This window comes from Oncorhynchus gorbuscha, linkage group LG14, assembly GCF_021184085.1.
Source record: "Oncorhynchus gorbuscha isolate QuinsamMale2020 ecotype Even-year linkage group LG14, OgorEven_v1.0, whole genome shotgun sequence".
Taxonomy (NCBI): Eukaryota; Metazoa; Chordata; class Actinopteri; order Salmoniformes; family Salmonidae; genus Oncorhynchus; species Oncorhynchus gorbuscha.
The window spans coordinates 5,087,434-5,107,433 of record NC_060186.1 but is presented as its reverse complement, the minus strand read 5'-3'; the positions used below and the strand labels follow the sequence as shown (position 1 = coordinate 5,107,433).

The 20,000-nt window shown below is 44.8% G+C and overlaps 1 protein-coding gene across 3 annotated transcripts in view; it reads left to right on the top strand.

Moving 5' to 3' along the window:
• The window catches only part of grip1 (glutamate receptor interacting protein 1), a 187,460-nt gene that overhangs the window by 55,670 nt on the left and 111,790 nt on the right, over positions 1–20,000 (top strand). For 2 of the 3 annotated variants that reach the window (XM_046296808.1, XM_046296807.1), the window contains exon 9: positions 19,649–19,807. The exons of the other annotated variant lie outside the window; for it this stretch is intronic. In XM_046296808.1, coding sequence (XP_046152764.1) covers positions 19,649–19,807 — 159 coding nt within the window. The remainder of the gene's footprint in view (positions 1–19,648; positions 19,808–20,000) is intronic. 3 annotated transcript variants of the gene reach the window in all.

The window sequence follows — 20,000 nt, the reverse complement described above, 5'->3', positions numbered from 1 at the left end:
TCTACTAGTCTAGTAATCAGGTAGTAATACTATATCTACTAGTCTAGTAATGACTAACCAGGTAGTAATACTATATCTACTAGTCTAGTAATCAGGTAGTAATACTATATCTACAAGTCTAGTAATCAGGTAGTAATACTATATCTACTAGTCTAGTAATCAGGTAGTAATACTATATCTACTAGTCTAGTAATCAGGTAGTAATACTATATCTACTAGTCTAGTAATAACTAACCAGGTAGTAATACTATATCTACTAGTCTAGTAATGACTAACCAGGTAGTAATACTATATCTACTAGTCTAGTAATCAGGTAGTAATACTATATCTACTAGTCTAGTAATGACTAACCAGGTAGTAATACTATATCTACTAGTCTAGTAATCAGGTAGTAATACTATATCTACTAGTCTAGTAATGACTAACCAGGTAGTAATACTATATCTACTAGTCTAGTAATCAGGTAGTAATACTATATCTACTAGTCTAGTAATGACTAACCAGGTAGTAATACTATATCTACTAGTCTAGTAACCAGGTAGTAATACTATATCTACTAGTCTAGTAATCAGGTAGTAATACTATATCTACTAGTCTAGTAATCAGGTAGTAATACTATATCTACTAGTCTAGTAATGACTAACCAGGTAGTAATACTATATCTACTAGTCTAGTAATCAGGTAGTAATACTATATCTACTAGTCTAGTAATCAGGTAGGAATACTATATCTACTAGTCTAGTAATCAGGTAGTAATACTATATCTACTAGTCTAGTAATAACTAACCAGGTAGTAATACTATATCTACTAGTCTAGTAATCAGGTAGTAATACTGTATCTACTAGTCTAGTAATCAGGTAGTAATACTATATCTACTAGTCTAGTAATCAGGTAGTAATACTATATCTACTAGTCTAGTAATCAGGTAGTAATACTATATCTACTAGTCTAGTAATCAGGTAGTAATACTATATCTACTAGTCTAGTAATCAGGTAATACCACTATATCTACTAGTCTAGTAATCAGGTAGTAATACTATATCTACTAGTCTAGTAATCAGGTAGTAATACTATATCTACTAGTCTAGTAATCAGGTAGTAATACTATATCTACTAGTCTAGTAATCAGGTAGTAATACTATATCTACTAGTCTAGTAATCAGGTAGTAATACTATATCTGCTGCTCAGGTTTTCTTTGGAGCTGAGAGTAGTGAAAGTGATTTGTATAGACAGGTGAACAGACAGAGAGACACATTTAGTTGTTCCAACTGTCCTTTACCAGAGAGTGAATAGAACAGAGAGGAGATTAAACACACACACACACACACACACACACACACACACACACACACACACACACACACACACACACACACACACACACACACACACACACACGCTACACACGCTTACACACACACACGCTTACACACACACACGCTTACACACACACACACACACACACACACACACACACACACACACACACACACACACACACACACACACACACACACACACACACACACACACACACACACACACACACACACACACACACACACACACACACAGATTATCCAACCACTACTGCTCTGTTCCATAATCTGTAGGTTTAGATCTCTGAGTACAGGTGACATTTCTAGGAGCAGTATGAAGCTTGGTTGATCAGTATCATGTACCTGGGGGATTTGGAGACCACATTAAACATGGTAACCCCATCACCTACATAGTAATGCATCTAAAGGAGTGCACTATATAGGGAATAGGGCTCTGGTCTAAAGTAGTGCACTATATAGGGAATAGGGCTCTGGTCTATAGTAGTGCACTATATAGGGAATAGGGCTCTGGTCTAAAGTAGTGCACTATATAGGGAATAGGCCTCTGGTCTAAAGTAGTGTACTATATAGGGAATAGGCCTCTGGTCTAAAGTAGTGTACTATATAGGGAATAGGGCTCTGGTCTAAAGTAGTGCACTATATAGGGAATAGGGCTCTGGTCTATAGTAGTGTACTATATAGGGAATAGGGCTCTGGTCTATAGTAGTGCACTATATAGGGAATAGGGCTCTGGTCTAAAGTAGTGCACTATATAGGGAATAGGGCTCTGGTCTAAAGTAGTGCACTATATAGGGAATAGGGCTCTGGTCTATAGTAGTGCACTATATAGGGAATAGGGCTCTGGTCTATAGTAGTGTACTATATAGGGAATAGGACTCTGGTCTATAGTAGTGCACTATATAGGGAATAGGGCTCTGGTCTAATGTAGTGTACTATATAGGGAATAGGACTCTGGTCTAAAGTAGTGTACTATATAGGGAATAGGGCTCTGGTCTAATGTAGTGTACTATATAGGGAATAGGGCTCTGGTCTATAGTAGTGTACTATATAGGGAATAGGGCTCTGGTCTAAAGTAGTGCACTATATAGGGAATAGGGCTCTGGTCTAAAGTAGTGCACTATATAGGGAATAGGGCTCTGGTCTAAAGTAGTGCACTATATAGGGAATAGGGCTCTGGTCTATAGTAGTGTACTATATAGGGAATAGGGCTCTGGTCTATAGTAGTGTACTATATAGGGAATAGGGCTCTGGTCTATAGTAGTGTACTATATAGGGAATAGGGCTCTGGTCTAAAGTAGTGCACTATATAGGGAATAGGGCTCTGGTCTAAAGTAGTGCACTATATAGAGAATAGGGCTCTGGTCTAAAGTAGTGTACTATATAGGGAATAGGGTGCTGTTCTATAGTAGTGTACTATATAGGGAATAGAACTCTGGTCTAAAGTAGTGTACTATATAGGGAATAGGGTTCTGGTCTAAAGTAGTGCACTATATAGGGAATAGGGCTCTGGTCTAAAGTAGTGTACTATATAGGGAATAGGGCTCTGGTCTATAGTAGTGCACTATATAGGGAATAGGGCTCTGGTCTAAAGTAGTGCACTATATAGGGAATAGGGTTCTGGTCTAAAGTAGTGCACTATATAGGGAATAGGACTCTGGTCTATAGTAGTGTACTATATAGGGAATGGGGCTCTGGACTATAGTAGTGTACTATATAGGGAATAGGGCTCTGGACTATAGTAGTGTACTATATAGGGAATAGGGCTCTGGTCTAAAGTAGTGTACTATATAGGGAATAGGGCTCTGGTCTAAAGTAGTGCACTATATAGGGAATAGGGCTCTGGTCTAAAGTAGTGTACTATATAAGGAATAGAGCTCTGGTCTAAAGTAGTGTACTATATAGGGAATAGGGCTCTGGTCTAAAGTAGTGCACTATATAGGGAATAGGGCTCTGGTCTAAAGTAGTGCACTACATAGGGAATAGGGCTCTGGTCTAAAGTAGTGCACTATATAGGGAATAGGACTCTGGACTAAAGTAGTGCACTATATAGGGAATAGGGCTCTGTTCTAAAGTAGTGCACTATATAGGGAATAGGGCTCTGGTCTAAAGTAGTGCACTATATAGGGAATAGGGCTCTGGTCTAAAGTAGTGTACTATATAGGGAATAGGGCTCTGGTCTAAAGTAGTGCACTATATAGGAATAGGGCTCTGGTCTATAGTAGTGCACTATATAGGGAATAGGACTCTGGTCTAAAGTAGTGTACTATATAGGGAATAGGACTCTGGTCTAAAGTAGTGCACTATATAGGGACTAGGGCTCTGGTCTAAAGTAGTGCACTACATAGGGAATAGGGTTCTGGTCTATAGTAGTGTACTATATAGGGAATAGGGTTCTGGTCTATAGTAGTGTACTATATAGGGAATAGGGTTCTGGTCTATAGTAGTGCACTATATAGGGAATAGGGCTCTGGTCTAATGTAGTGTACTATATAGGGAATAGGGCTCTGGTCTATAGTAGTGTACTATATAGGGAATAGGGCTCTGGTCTACAGTAGTGTACTATATAGGGAATAGGGCTCTGGTCTACAGTAGTGCACTATATAGGGAATAGGGCTCTGGTCTAAAGTAGTGCACTCTGTAGGGAATAGGGCTCTGGTCTACAGTAGTGCACTATATAGGGAATAGGGCTCTGGTCTAATGTAGTGTACTATATAGGGAATAGGACTCTGGTCTAAAGTAGTGTACTATATAGGGAATAGGGCTCTGGTCTAATGTAGTGTACTATATAGGGAATAGGGCTCTGGTCTATAGTAGTGTACTATATAGGGAATAGGGCTCTGGTCTAAAGTAGTGCACTATATAGGGAATAGGGCTCTGGTCTAAAGTAGTGCACTATATAGGGAATAGGGCTCTGGTCTAAAGTAGTGCACTATATAGGAATAGGGCTCTGGTCTATAGTAGTGTACTATATAGGGAATAGGGCTCTGGTCTATAGTAGTGTACTATATAGGGAATAGGGCTCTGGTCTATAGTAGTGTACTATATAGGGAATAGGGCTCTGGTCTAAAGTAGTGCACTATATAGGGAATAGGGCTCTGGTCTAAAGTAGTGCACTATATAGAGAATAGGGCTCTGGTCTAAAGTAGTGTACTATATAGGGAATAGGGTGCTGTTCTATAGTAGTGTACTATATAGGGAATAGAACTCTGGTCTAAAGTAGTGTACTATATAGGGAATAGGGTTCTGGTCTAAAGTAGTGCACTATATAGGGAATAGGGCTCTGGTCTAAAGTAGTGTACTATATAGGGAATAGGGCTCTGGTCTATAGTAGTGCACTATATAGGGAATAGGGCTCTGGTCTAAAGTAGTGCACTATATAGGGAATAGGGTTCTGGTCTAAAGTAGTGCACTATATAGGGAATAGGACTCTGGTCTATAGTAGTGTACTATATAGGGAATGGGGCTCTGGACTATAGTAGTGTACTATATAGGGAATAGGGCTCTGGACTATAGTAGTGTACTATATAGGGAATAGGGCTCTGGTCTAAAGTAGTGTACTATATAGGGAATAGGGCTCTGGTCTAAAGTAGTGCACTATATAGGGAATAGGGCTCTGGTCTAAAGTAGTGTACTATATAAGGAATAGAGCTCTGGTCTAAAGTAGTGTACTATATAGGGAATAGGGCTCTGGTCTAAAGTAGTGCACTATATAGGGAATAGGGCTCTGGTCTAAAGTAGTGCACTACATAGGGAATAGGGCTCTGGTCTAAAGTAGTGCACTATATAGGGAATAGGACTCTGGACTAAAGTAGTGCACTATATAGGGAATAGGGCTCTGTTCTAAAGTAGTGCACTATATAGGGAATAGGGCTCTGGTCTAAAGTAGTGCACTATATAGGGAATAGGGCTCTGGTCTAAAGTAGTGTACTATATAGGGAATAGGGCTCTGGTCTAAAGTAGTGCACTATATAGGGAATAGGGCTCTGGTCTATAGTAGTGCACTATATAGGGAATAGGACTCTGGTCTAAAGTAGTGTACTATATAGGGAATAGGACTCTGGTCTAAAGTAGTGCACTATATAGGGACTAGGGCTCTGGTCTAAAGTAGTGCACTACATAGGGAATAGGGTTCTGGTCTATAGTAGTGTACTATATAGGGAATAGGGTTCTGGTCTATAGTAGTGTACTATATAGGGAATAGGGTTCTGGTCTATAGTAGTGCACTATATAGGGAATAGGGCTCTGGTCTAATGTAGTGTACTATATAGGGAATAGGGCTCTGGTCTATAGTAGTGTACTATATAGGGAATAGGGCTCTGGTCTACAGTAGTGTACTATATAGGGAATAGGGCTCTGGTCTACAGTAGTGCACTATATAGGGAATAGGGCTCTGGTCTAAAGTAGTGCACTCTGTAGGGAATAGGGCTCTGGTCTACAGTAGTGCACTATATAGGGAATAGGGCTCTGGTCTATAGTAGTGTACTATATAGGGAATAGGGCTCTGGACTATAGTAGTGTACTATATAGGGAATAGGTCTCTGTTCTAGAGTAGTGCACTATATAGGGAATAGGGCTCTGGTCTAAAGTAGTGCACTATATAGGGAATAGGGCTCTGGTCTAATGTAGTGTACTATATAGGGAATAGGGCTCTGGTCTATAGTAGTGTACTATATAGGGAATAGGGCTCTGGTCTATAGTAGTGTACTATATAGGGAATAGGTCTCTGTTCTAGAGTAGTGCACTATATAGGGAATAGGGCTCTGGTCTACAGTAGTGCACTATATAGGGAATAGGGCTCTGGTCTACAGTAGTGCACTATATAGGGAATAGGGCTCTGGTCTACAGTAGTGCACTATATAGGGAATAGGGCTCTGGTCTACAGTAGTGCACTATATAGGGAATAGGGCTCTGGTCTACAGTAGTGCACTATATAGGGAATAGGGCTCTGGTCTACAGTAGTGCACTATATAGGGAATAGGGCTCTGGTCTACAGTAGTGCACTATATAGGGAATAGGGCTCTGGTCTACAGTAGTGCACTATATAGGGAATAGGGCTCTGGTCTAAAGTAGTGCACTATATAGGGAATAGGGCTCTGGTCTAAAGCAGTGTACTATATAGGGAATAGGGCTCTGGTCTAAAGTAGTGCACTATATAGGGAATAGAGCTCTGGTCTAAAGCAGTGTACTATATAGGGAATAGGGCTCTGGACTAAAGTAGTGCACTATATAGGGAATAGAGCTCTGGTCTACAGTAGTGCACTATATAGGGAATAGAGCTCTGGTCTATAGTAGTGTACTATATAGGGAATAGGGCTCTGGTCTAAAGTAGTGCACTATATAGGGAATAGGGTTCCATTTGGACACGGCCCAGGGTTCCTGTTGGATCTGAGGATTACAACACAGGCTTTATGAAAAGGTCCAGACCCAGACAGCGTTTCTCTCACACTGCTTCACGATAACGCCACAGTTACCCACTGAGACATTTATCTAATGTTTATGACAATAATAACGGTTCTTTGGGAAAAGGTGTGTCGATTTCTGGTGAATTCCAATGTTTCTCTGTCTGGTGTTATCTGATGCGATAAGATACTAGTGTATTCTGGTGCGGGGCTAGGGGGATGGATCAGAATCCAGTTTCCCCCTGATAGGATGACATACATGACAGACAAGCCAAGCAGCCAATCACACTAAGCCATCTGTGATAATGGGGAGAATGGACGTTGTCATTTTCAATGTCCTTTTGTGTGATATTATCCACATTATCCACAATTAAACCGGAAGCCTGCCGCACCAATGTGTTGGAGGATACACCTGGCGACTCCTGTGACAGGCCGGGCGCAGGGCACGCTGACACGGTCACACATCATAGTAATGACACGTGTGTGTGTGTGTGTGTGTGTGTGTGTGTGTGTGTGTGTGTGTGTGTGTGTGTGTGTGTGTGTGTGTGTGTGTGTGTGTGTGTGTGTGTGTGTGTTGTGTGTGTGTGTGTGTGTGTGCGCAATGCCAAATAAATGGGTTATTGGTGGTAGTGCTCCCTATCACAATGCCAAATAAAATCTAAAAACCACTTGAGGGAAAATAAATCAGATTTGACCGTTCAGATACAAGTCACATGGCCAGGAATCAGATTTGACCGTTCAGATACAAGTCACATGGCCAGGGATCCGATTTGACCGTTCAGACACAAGTCACATGGCCAGGAATCAGATTTGACCGTTCAGACACAAGTCACATGGCCAGGGATCCGATTTGACCGTTCAGACACAAGTCACATGGCCAGGGATCCGATTTGACCGTTCAGACACAAGTCACATGGCCAGGGATCCGATTTGACCGTTCAGACACAAGTCACATGGCCAGGGATCAGATTTGACCGTTCAGATACAAGTCACATGGCCAGGGATCAGATTTGACCGTTCAGATACAAGTCACATGGCCTGGGATCAGATTTGACCGTTCAGACACAAGTCACATGGCCAGGGATCAGATTTGACCGTTCAGACACAAGTCACATGGCCAGGGATCAGATTTGACCGTTCAGACACAAGTCACATGGCCAGGGATCAGATTTGACCGTTCAGACACAAGTCACATGGCCAGGGATCCGATTTGACCGTTCAGACACAAGTCACATGGCCAGGGATCCGATTTGACCGTTCAGACACAAGTCACATGGCCAGGGATCCGATTTGACCGTTCAGACACAAGTCACATGGCCAGGGATCCGATTTGACCGTTCAGACACAAGTCACATGGCCAGGGATCCGATTTGACCGTTCAGACACAAGTCACATGGCCTGGGATCCGATTTGACCGTTCAGATACAAGTCACATGGCCTGGGATCAGATTTGACCGTTCAGACACAAGTCACATGGCCAGGGATCAGATTTGACCGTTCAGACACAAGTCACATGGCCAGGGATCAGATTTGACCGTTCAGATACAAGTCACATGGCCTGGGATCCGATTTGACCGTTCAGATACAAGTCACATGGCCAGGGATCCGATTTGACCGTTCAGACACAAGTCACATGGCCAGGGATCAGATTTGAAATATCAGATGTGTTTTTAGGCTGTTCAGACTGTCTGAAAAATAACAGATTTTAATCAGATATACAAAACAATGTGGATTTGAGCCACTTCAAACAGCCAATGTGAACAAAGCTTGACAGTAACAGGGATTCCAAAAGCAATCACTTTGTGTGTCCCAAATGGCACCCTATTCCCTTTGTAGTGCACTACCTGGGGAGACAGGTAGACTAGTGGTTAGAGACAGGTAGACTAGTGGTTAGAGACAGGTAGACTAGTGGTTAGAGACAGGTAGACTAGTGGTTAGAGACAGGTAGACTAGTGGTTAGTGGTTAGAGACAGGTAGACTAGTGGTTAGTGGTTAGAGACAGGTAGACTAGTGGTTAGTGACAGGTAGACTAGTGGTTAGTGGTTAGAGACAGGTAGACTAGTGGTTAGTGACAGGTAGACTAGTGGTTAGAGACAGGTAGACTAGTGGTTAGTGACAGGTAGACTAGTGGTTAGTGGTTAGAGACAGGTAGACTAGTGGTTAGTGGTTAGAGACAGGTAGCCTAGTGGTTAGTGGTTAGAGACAGGTAGACTAGTGGTTAGTGACAGGTAGACTAGTGGTTAGTGACAGGTAGACTAGTGGTTAGTGACAGGTAGACTAGTGGTTAGTGACAGGTAGACTAGTGGGTAGAGACAGGTAGACTAGTGGTTAGAGACAGGTAGACTAGTGGTTAGAGACAGGTAGCCTAGTGGTTAGTGGTTAGAGACAGGTAGACTAGAGGTTAGAGACAGGTAGACTAGTGGTTAGAGACAGGTAGACTAGTGGTTAGAGACAGGTAGCCTAGTGGTTAGAGACAGGTAGCCTAGTGGTTAGTGGTTAGAGACAGGTAGACTAGAGGTTAGAGACAGGTAGACTAGTGGTTAGAGACAGGTAGACTAGTGGTTAGAGACAGGTAGACTAGTGGTTAGAGACAGGTAGACTAGTGGTTAGAGACAGGTAGACTAGAGGTTAGAGACAGGTAGACTAGTGGTTAGAGACAGGTAGACTAGTGGTTAGAGACAGGTAGCCTAGTGGTTAGTGGTTAGAGGCAGGTAGCCTAGTGGTTAGAGACAGGTAGCCTAGTGGTTAGAGGCAGGTAGCCTAGTGGTTAGAGACAGGTAGCCTAGTGGTTAGTGGTTAGAGGCAGGTAGCCTAGTGGTTAGAGACAGGTAGCCTAGTGGTTAGAGACAGGTAGCCTAGTGGTTAGTGGTTAGAGGCAGGTAGCCTAGTGGTTAGAGACAGGTAGCCTAGTGGTTAGAGACAGGTAGCCTAGTGGTTAGAGGCAGGTAGCCTAGTGGTTAGAGACAGGTAGCCTAGTGGTTAGAGGCAGGTAGCCTAGTGGTTAGAGGCAAGTTAGCCTAGTGGATAGAGTCAGGTAGCCTAGTGGATAGAGATAGGTAGCCTAGTGGTTAGAGGCAGGGTAGCCTAGTGGTTAGAGGCAGGTAGCCAATGGTTAGAGGCAGGTAGCCTAGTGGTTAGAGACAGGTAGCCTAGTGGTTAGAGACAGGTAGCCTAGTGGTTAGAGACAGATAGCCTAGTGGTTAGAGGCAGGTAGCCTAGTGGTTAGAGGCAGGTAGCCTAGTGGTTAGAGGCAGGTAGCCAATGGTTAGAGGCAGGTAGCCTAGTGGTTAGAGACAGGTAGCCTAGTGGTTAGAGACAGGTAGCCTAGTGGTTAGAGACAGATAGCCTAGTGGTTAGAGGCAGGTAGCCTAGTGGTTAGAGGCAGGTAGCCTAGTGGTTAGAGGCAGGTAGCCTAGTGGTTAGAGGCAGGGTAGCCTAGTGGTTAGAGACAGGTAGCCTAGTGGTTAGAGACAGGTAGCCTAGTGGTTAGAGGCAGGTAGCCTAGTGGTTAGAGGCAGGTAGCCTAGTGGTTAGAGACAGGTAGCCTCGTGGTTAGTGGTTAGAGGCAGGTTAGCCTAGTGGTTAGAGGCAGGTAGCCTAGTGGTTAGAGGCAGGTAGCCTAGTGGTTAGAGGCAGGTAGCCTAGTGGTTAGAGACAGGTAGCCTCGTGGTTAGAGACAGGTAGCCTAGTGGTTAGAGACAGGTAGCCTAGTGGTTAGTGGTTAGAGGCAGGTTAGCCTAGTGGTTAGAGGCAGGTAGCCTAGTGGTTAGAGGCAGGTATCCTAGTGGTTAGAGGCAGGTAGCCTAGTGGTTAGAGGCAAGGTAGCCTAGTGGTTAGAGGCAAGTTAGCCTAGTGGTTAGAGGCAAGTTAGCCTAGTGGATAGAGGCAGATAGCCTAGTGGATAGAGGCAGGTAGCCTAGTGGATAGAGGCAGGTAGCCTAGTGGTTAGAGGTAGGTGGCCTAGTGGTTCGAGGCAGGTAGCCTAGTGGTTCGAGACAGGTAGCCTAGTGGTCAGAGCGTTGGACTACTAACCAGAAGGTTGAAAGTTCAAACCCCCGAGCTGACAAGGTACAAATCTGTCGTTCTGCCCTGAACAGGCAGTTAACCCACTGTTCCTAGGCCGTCATTGAAAATAAGAATTTGTTCTTAACTGACTTGCCTCGTTTAAATAAGGTAAAAATAAATACACTTTGGTCCCTGGTCCAAATGAATGCACTATAATAGGAATAGGATGGTGTTTTGAAGGAAGGGACACTATAATAGGAATAGGATGGTGTTTTGAAGGAAGGGGCTCTATAAAAGGAATAGGATGGTGTTTTGAAGGAAGGGACACTATAATAGGAATAGGATGGTGTTTTGAAGGAAGGGACACTATAATAGGAATAGGATGGTGTTTTGAAGGAAGGGGCTCTATAAAAGGAATAGGATGGTGTTTTGAAGGAAGGGACACTATAATAGGAATAGGATGGTGTTTTGAAGGAAGGGGCTCTATAAAAGGAATAGGATGGTGTTTTGAAGGAAGGGACACTATAATAGGAATAGGATGGTGTTTTGAAGGAAGGGGCTCTATAAAAGGAATAGGATGGTGTTTTGAAGGAAGGGGCTCTATAAAAGGAATAGGATGGTGTTTTGAAGGAAGGGGCTCTATAAAAGGAATAGGATGGTGTTTTGAAGGAAGGGGCTCTATAAAAGGAATAGGATGGTGTTTTGAAGGAAGGGGCTCTATAAAAGGAATAGGATGGTGTTTTGAAGGAAGGGACACTATAATAGGAATAGGATGGTGTTTTGAAGGAAGGGACACTATAATTGTCATGCAGGTGAATGAGGACCCAAAAGCGACTTGGCGAAAACAGAGTTTTTAATCCAGTAAGATCCTTTACAAAACAAAAAGCATAATACTACTCGTAAAGACGAGAACAGACTGAAGACTGGATCAAGAACTGCAGGTTGCCTCGGGAAGGCACTTGAACCTAGCAGACTCAGACACATGCTCACCACGCAGCATCTAATATATGCCATTTAGCAGACGCTTTTATCCAAAGCGACTTACAGTCATGTGTGCATACATTCTACGTATGGGTGGTCCCGGGGATCGAACCCACTACCCTGGCGATACAAGCGCCATGCTCTACCAACTGAGCTACAGAAGGACCAGGGAAACACGACAGTACCCCCCCACTCAACCGTAAGAATCACAGCCGTCCCCGAGAACGCATGTCCATGATCTTATGTACCTTGTAAATAGGTGCGCTCTCGACAAGGACGGGAGGGGGGGAGGGAAGACGAACGGGGGTGCGAAGAAAGGGCTTGACACAGGAGACATGGAAGACAGGATGGACGCGACGAAGATGTCGCGGAAGAAGCAGTCGCACAGCGACAGGATTGACGACCTGGGAGACACGGAACGGACCAATGAACCGCGGAGTCAACTTACGAGAAGCTGTCGTAAGAGGAAGGTTGCGAGTGGAAAGCCACACTCTCTGGCCGCAACAATACCTTGGACTCTTAATCCTGCGTTTATTGGCGGCTCTCACAGTCTGTGCCCTGTAACGGCAAAGTGCAGACCTCACCCTCCTCCAGGTGCGCTCACAACGTTGGACAAACGCTTGAGCGGAGGGAACGCTGGACTCGGCAAGCTGGGAAGAGAATAGAGGAGGCTGGTAACCCAGACTACTCTGAAACGGAGATAACCCGGTAGCAGACGAAGGAAGCGAGTTGTGAGCGTATTCTGCCCAGGGGAGCTGTTCTGCCCAAGACGCAGGGTTTCTGAAAGAAAGGCTGCGTAGTATGCGACCAATCGTCTGATTGGCCCTCTCTGCTTGACCGTTAGACTGGGGATGAAACCCGGAAGAGAGACTGACGGACGCACCAATCAAACGACAGAACTCCCTCCAAAACTGTGATGTGAATTGCGGGCCTCTGTCTGAAACGGCGTCTAACGGGAGGCCATGAATTCTGAACACATTCTCGATAATGATTTGTGCCGTCTCCTTAGCGGAAGGAAGTTTAGCGAGGGAATGAAATGTGCCGCCTTAGAGAACCTATCGACAACCGTAAGAATCACAGTCTTCCCCGCAGACAAAGGCAGACCGGTAATGAAGTCTAGGGCGATGTGAGACCATGGTCGAGAAGGAATGGGGAGCGGTCTGAGACGACCGGCAGGAGGAGAGTTACCCGACTTAGTCTGCGCGCAGTCCGAACAAGCAGCCACGAAACGGCGCGTGTCACGCTCCTGAGTCGGCCACCAAAAGCGCTGGCGAATAGACGCAAGAGTGCCTCGAACACCGGGATGACCAGCTAACTTGGCAGAGTGAGCCCACTGAAGAACAGCCAGACGAGTGGAAACAGGAACGAAAAGGAGGTTACTAGGACAAGCGCGCGGCGACGCAGTGTGCGTGAGTGCTTGCTTAACCTGTCTTTCAATTCCCCAGACTGTCAACCCGACAACACGCCCATAAGGAAGAATCCCCTCGGGATCAGTAGAAGCCACAGAAGAACTAAACAGACGGGATAAGGCATCAGGCTTGGTGTTTTTGCTACCCGGACGGTAAGAAATCACAAACTCGAAACGAGCGAAAAACAACGCCCAACGAGCTTGACGGGCATTAAGTCGTTTGGCAGAACGGATGTACTCAAGGTTCTTATGGTCTGTCCAAACGACAAAAGGAACGGTCGCCCCCTCCAACCACTGTCGCCATTCGCCTAGGGCTAAGCGGATGGCGAGCAGTTCACGGTTACCCACATCATAGTTGCGCTCAGATGGCGACAGGCGATGAGAAAAATAAGCGCAAGGATGAACCTTATCGTCAGACTGGAAGCGCTGGGATAGAATGGCTCCCACGCCTACCTCTGAAGCGTCAACCTCGACAATGAATTGTCTAGTGACGTCAGGAGTAACGAGGATAGGAGCGGACGTAAAACGTTCTTTTAGAAGATCAAAAGCTCCCTGGGCGGAACCGGACCACTTAAAACACGTCTTGACAGAAGTAAGAGCTGTGAGAGGGGCAGCAACTTGACCGAAATTACGAATGAAACGCCGATAAAAATTAGCGAAACCTAAAAAGCGCTGCAACTCGACACGTGACCTTGGAACGGGCCAATCACTGACAGCTTGGACCTTAGCGGAATCCATCTGAATGCCTTCAGCGGAAATAACGGAACCGAGAAAAGTAACGGAGGAGACATGAAAAGAGCACTTCTCAGCCTTTACGTAGAGACAATTCTCTAAAAGGCGCTGTAGAACACGTCAAACGTGCTGAACATGAATCTCGAGTGACGGTGAAAAAATCAGGATATCGTCAAGATAGACAAAAACAAAGATGTTCAGCATGTCTCTCAGAACATCATTAACTAATGCCTGAAAAACAGCTGGCGCATTGGCGAGACCAAACGGCAGAACCCGGTACTCAAAATGCCCTAACGGAGTGTTAAACGCCGTTTTCCACTCGTCCCCCTCTCTGATGCGCACGAGATGGTAAGCGTTACGAAGGTCCAACTTAGTAAAGCACCTGGCTCCCTGCAGAATCTCGAAGGCTGATGACATAAGGGGAAGCGGATAACGATTCTTAACCGTTATGTCATTCAGCCCTCGATAATCCACGCAGGGGCGCAGAGTACCGTCCTTCTTCTTAACAAAAAGAACCCCGCCCCGGCCGGAGAGGAAGAAGGCACTATGGTACCGGCGTCAAGAGACACAGATAAATAATCCTCGAGAGCCTTACGTTCGGGAGCCGACAGAGAGTATAGTCTACCCCGAGGAGGAGTGGTCCCCGGAAGGAGATCAATACTACAATCATACGACCGGTGAGGAGGAAGGGAGTTGGCTCGGGACCGACTGAAGACCGTGCGCAGATCATGATATTCCTCCGGCACTCCTGTCAAATCGCCAGGTTCCTCCTGAGAAGTGGGGACAGAAGAAATGGGAGGGATGGCAGACATTAAACACTTCACATGACAAGAAACGTTCCAGGATAGGATAGAATTACTAGACCAATTAATAGAAGGATTATGACATACTAGCCAGGGATGACCCAAAACAACAGGTGTAAAAGGTGAACGAAAAATCAAAAAAGAAATAGTCTCACTGTGGTTACCAGATACTGTGAGAGTTAAAGGTAGTGTCTCAAATCTGATACTGGGAAGATGACTACCATCTAAGGCAAACATGGGCGTAGGCTTGTCTAACTGTCTGAAAGGAATGTCATGTTTCCGAGCCCATGCTTCGTCCATGAAACAACCCTCAGCCCCAGAGTCAATCAAGGCACTGCATGTAGCACCCGAACCGGTCCAGCGTAGATGGACCGACATAGTAGTACATGATCTAGATGAAGAGACCTGAGTAGTAGCGCTCACCAGTAGCCCTCCGCTTACTGATGAGCTCTGGCCTTTACTGGACATGAATTGACAAAATGTCCATCAAATCCGCAATAGAGGCACAGGCGGTTGGTGATCCTCCGTTCCCTCTCCTTAGTCGAGATGCGAATCCCTCCCAGCTGCATGGGCTCAGTCTCTGAGCCAGAGGAGGGAGATGGTTGCGATGCGGAGCAGGGAAACACCGTTGATGCGAGCTCTCTTCCACGAGCCTGGTGACGAAGATCTACCCGTCGTTCTATGCGGATGGCGAGAGCAATCAAAGAGTCCACATCTGAAGGAACCTCCCGGGAGAGAATCTCATCCTTAACCACTGCGTGGAGTCCCTCCAGAAAACGAGCGAGCAGCGCCGGCTCGTTCCACTCACTAGAGGCAGCAAGAGTGCGAAACTCAATAGAGTAATCCGTTATGGATCGATCACCTTGGCATAGGGAAGCCAGGGCCCTAGAAGCCTCCCTACCAAAAACTGAACGGTCAAAAACCCGAATCATCTCCTCTTTAAAGTTCTGGTATTTGTTAGAGCAATCAGCCCTTGCCTCCCAGATAGCTGTGCCCCACTCTCGAGCCCGGCCAGTAAGGAGTGAAATGACGTAAGCAACCCGAGCTCTCTCTCTAGAGTATGTGTTGGGTTGGAGAGAGAACACAATCTCACACTGGGTGAGAAAGGAGCGGCACTCAGTGGGCTGCCCGGAGTAGCAAGGTGGGTTATTAACCCTAGGTTCTGGAGACTCGGCAGGCCAGGAAGTAACAGGTGGCACGAGACGAAGACTCTGGAACTGTCCAGAGAGGTCGGAAACCTGAGCGGCCAGGTTCTCCACGGCATGGCGAGCAGCAGACAATTCCTGCTCGTGTCTGCCGAGCATGGCTCCTTGGATCTCGACGGCAGTGTTACGAACGTCTGTAGTCGCTGGGTCCATTCCTTGGTCGGATCCTTCTGTCATGCAGGTGAATGAGGACCCAAAAGCGACTTGGCGAAAACAGAGTTTTTAATCCAGTAAGATCCTTTACAAAACAAAAAGCATAATACTACTCGTAAAGACGAGAACAGACTGAAGACTGGATCAAGAACTGCAGGTTGCCTCGGGAAGGCACTTGAACCTAGCAGACTCAGACACCTGCTCACCACGCAGCATCTGAGGGAAACACGACACGACAGGGCAAAACATAGACACAGCACGGTGAATTATAGATAAGGATCTGACAGGGCAGGAACGGAAAACAAGGAGAGAAATAGGGACTCTAATCAGGGAAAAGGATCGGGAACAGGTGTGGGAAGACTAGGGGAATAGGAACAGCTGGGAGCAGGAACGGAACGATAGAGAGAAGAGAGAGCGGGAGAGTGAGAGAGGGAGGGGGAGAGAGAGGGATAGAAAGAGGGAAAGAACCCAACAAGACCAGCAGAGGGAAACGAACAGAAGGGGAAGCACAGGGACAAGACATGACAATCAATGACAAAACATGACAATAATAGGAATAGGATGGTGTTTTGAAGGAAGGGACACTATAATAGGAATAGGATGGTGTTTTGAAGGAAGGGACACTATAATAGGAATAGGATGGTGTTTTGAAGGAAGGGACACTATAATAGGAATAGGATGGTGTTTTGAAGGAAGGGACACTATAATAGGAATAGGATGGTGTTTTGAAGGAAGGGGCTCTATAAAAGGAATAGGATGGTGTTTTGAAGGAAGGGACACTATAATAGGAATAGGATGGTGTTTTGAAGGAAGGGACACTATAATAGGAATAGGATGGTGTTTTGAAGGAAGGGGCTCTATAAAAGGAATAGGATGGTGTTTTGAAGGAAGGGGCTCTATAAAAGGAATAGGATGGTGTTTTGAAGGAAGGGGCTCTATAAAAGGAATAGGATGGTGTTTTGAAGGAAGGGGCTCTATAAAAGGAATAGGATGGTGTTTTGAAGGAAGGGGCTCTATAAAAGGAATAGGATGGTGTTTTGAAGGAAGGGGCTCTATAAAAGGAATAGGATGGTGTTTTGAAGGAAGGGGCTCTATAAAAGGAATAGGATGGTGTTTTGAAGGAAGGGACACTATAAAAGGAATAGGATGGTGTTTTGAAGGAAGGGACACTATAAAAGGAATAGGATGGTGTTTTGAAGGAAGGGGCTCTATAAAAGGAATAGGATGGTGTTTTGAAGGAAGGGACACTATAATAGGAATAGGATGGTGTTTTGAAGGAAGGGACACTATAATAGGAATAGGATGGTGTTTTGAAGGAAGGGGCTCTATAAAAGGAATAGGATGGTGTTTTGAAGGAAGGGGCTCTATAAAAGGAATAGGATGGTGTTTTGAAGGAAGGGGCTCTATAAAAGGAATAGGATGGTGTTTTGAAGGAAGGGGCTCTATAAAAGGAATAGGATGGTGTTTTGAAGGAAGGGGCTCTATAAAAGGAATAGGATGGTGTTTTGAAGGAAGGGGCTCTATAAAAGGAATAGGATGGTGTTTTGAAGGAAGGGGCACTATAAAAGGAATATGATGGTGTTTTGAAGGAAGGGGCACTATAAAAGGAATAGGATGGTGTTTTGAAGGAAGGGGCTCTATAAAAGGAATAGGATGGTGTTTTGAAGGAAGGGGCTCTATAAAAGGAATAGGATGGTGTTTTGAAGGAAGGGGCTCTATAAAAGGAATAGGATGGTGTTTTGAAGGAAGGGACACTATAATAGGAATAGGATGGTGTTTTGAAGGAAGGGACACTATAATAGGAATAGGATGGTGTTTTGAAGGAAGGGGCTCTATAAAAAGAATAGGATGGTGTTTTGAAGGAAGGGGCTCTATAAAAGGAATAGGATGGTGTTTTGAAGGAAGGGGCTCTATAAAAGGAATAGGATGGTGTTTTGAAGGAAGGGGCTCTATAAAAGGAATAGGATGGTGTTTTGAAGGAAGGGGCTCTATAAAAGGAATAGGATGGTGTTTTGAAGGAAGGGGCTCTATAAAAGGAATAGGATGGTGTTTTGAAGGAAGGGGCTCTATAAAAGGAATAGGATGGTGTTTTGAAGGAAGGGGCTCTATAAAAGGAATAGGATGGTGTTTTGAAGGAAGGGGCTCTATAAAAGGAATAGGATGGTGTTTTGAAGGAAGGGGCTCTATAAAAGGAATAGGATGGTGTTTTGAAGGAAGGGGCTCTATAAAAGGAATAGGATGGTGTTTTGAAGGAAGGGGCTCTATAAAAGGAATAGGATGGTGTTTTGAAGGAAGGGGCTCTATAAAAGGAATAGGATGGTGTTTTGAAGGAAGGGGCTCTATAAAAGGAATAGGATGGTGTTTTGAAGGAAGGGACACTATAAAAGGAATAGGATGGTGTTTTGAAGGAAGGGACACTATAATAGGAATAGGATGGTGTTTTGAAGGAAGGGGCTCTATAAAAGGAATAGGATGGTGTTTTGAAGGAAGGGGCTCTATAAAAGGAATAGGATGGTGTTTTGAAGGAAGGGGCTCTATAAAAGGAATAGGATGGTGTTTTGAAGGAAGGGACACTATAAAAGGAATAGGATGGTGTTTTGAAGGAAGGGGCTCTATAAAAGGAATAGGATGGTGTTTTGAAGGAAGGGGCTCTATAATAGGAATAGGATGGTGTTTTGAAGGAAGGGGCTCTATAAAAGGAATAGGATGGTGTTTTGAAGGAAGGGGCTCTATAAAAGGAATAGGATGGTGTTTTGAAGGAAGGGGCTCTATAAAAGGAATAGGATGGTGTTTTGAAGGAAGGGGCTCTATAAAAGGAATAGGATGGTGTTTTGAAGGTATTTGAAGTTTTGACGTGCTGTAATTAATTTAGAAACGATGATGTCCTGCCAGACGATAAGACTGAATCATTCACCATGTACTCTGACTGCGGAATCTGTTAAGAGTCAGTTGTTGTTTAGTGATCCCTTCTAGAAGCCTCCATGAAAAGGCAATAGGACGACTGGGCACCTTGATTTAACCTGACGTCTGTGCCCCCCTGTGTCCCAATCAAATGATATGTTATATCGTCCTGAAAACCAATCAAATGATATGTTATATCATCCTGAAAACCAATCAAATGATGTTATATCCCCCTGGAAACCAATCAAATGATATGTTATATCATCCTGAAAACCAATCAAATGATATGTTATATCATCCCGAAAACCAATCAAATGATATGTTATATCCCCCTGGAAACCAATCAAATGATATGTTATATCCCCATGGAAACCAATCAAATGATATGTTATATCCCCCTGGAAACCAATCAAATGATGTTATATCATCCTGGAAACCAATCAAATGATGTTATATCATCCTGGAAACCAATCAAATGATGTTATATCGTCCTGGAAACCAATCAAATGATATGTTACATCGTCCTGAAAACCAATCAAATGATGTTATATCGTCCTGAAAACCAATCAAATGATGTTATATCGTCCTGAAAACCACTGCTGGACTGAACACATTTACCTTGGTGTATTTACCCCCCCCCCCTCACCCATGTTTTACCCTTGTTTCATTCACCTTGTCCCCCCTTATCCCCTGTGGTGCTTCTCTCTGTTTGTGATCAGTCAAGGTGCAGAGAAGCACGCGGACCCTTCCCTGGGAGTCCTCCTCAGCCAACAACAACAGCAACTTCCTTCCCTACCAACACTATAACACCTACCATCCTGACCAGTCGCAGAGACACCAGGCCTCCAAGCACCACAAAACCTCTCCCAACAACCCCCGTAATGTTCCTTATTCTCCTCTTCCCCGATCCTCTTGTCTAGTCCTCTTGTTTCTCTGGTCTTCTATGTCCTACTCCTCCTAGCCCTGCTCCTTGTTCCTCCTCCTCCTCCTTCTCCTTCTACTCTTCCTCCTCTCCTCTCCTTCTTCCTCTCCCCCACCACCTCCTCTTCCTCATCCTCCTCCTAATATATA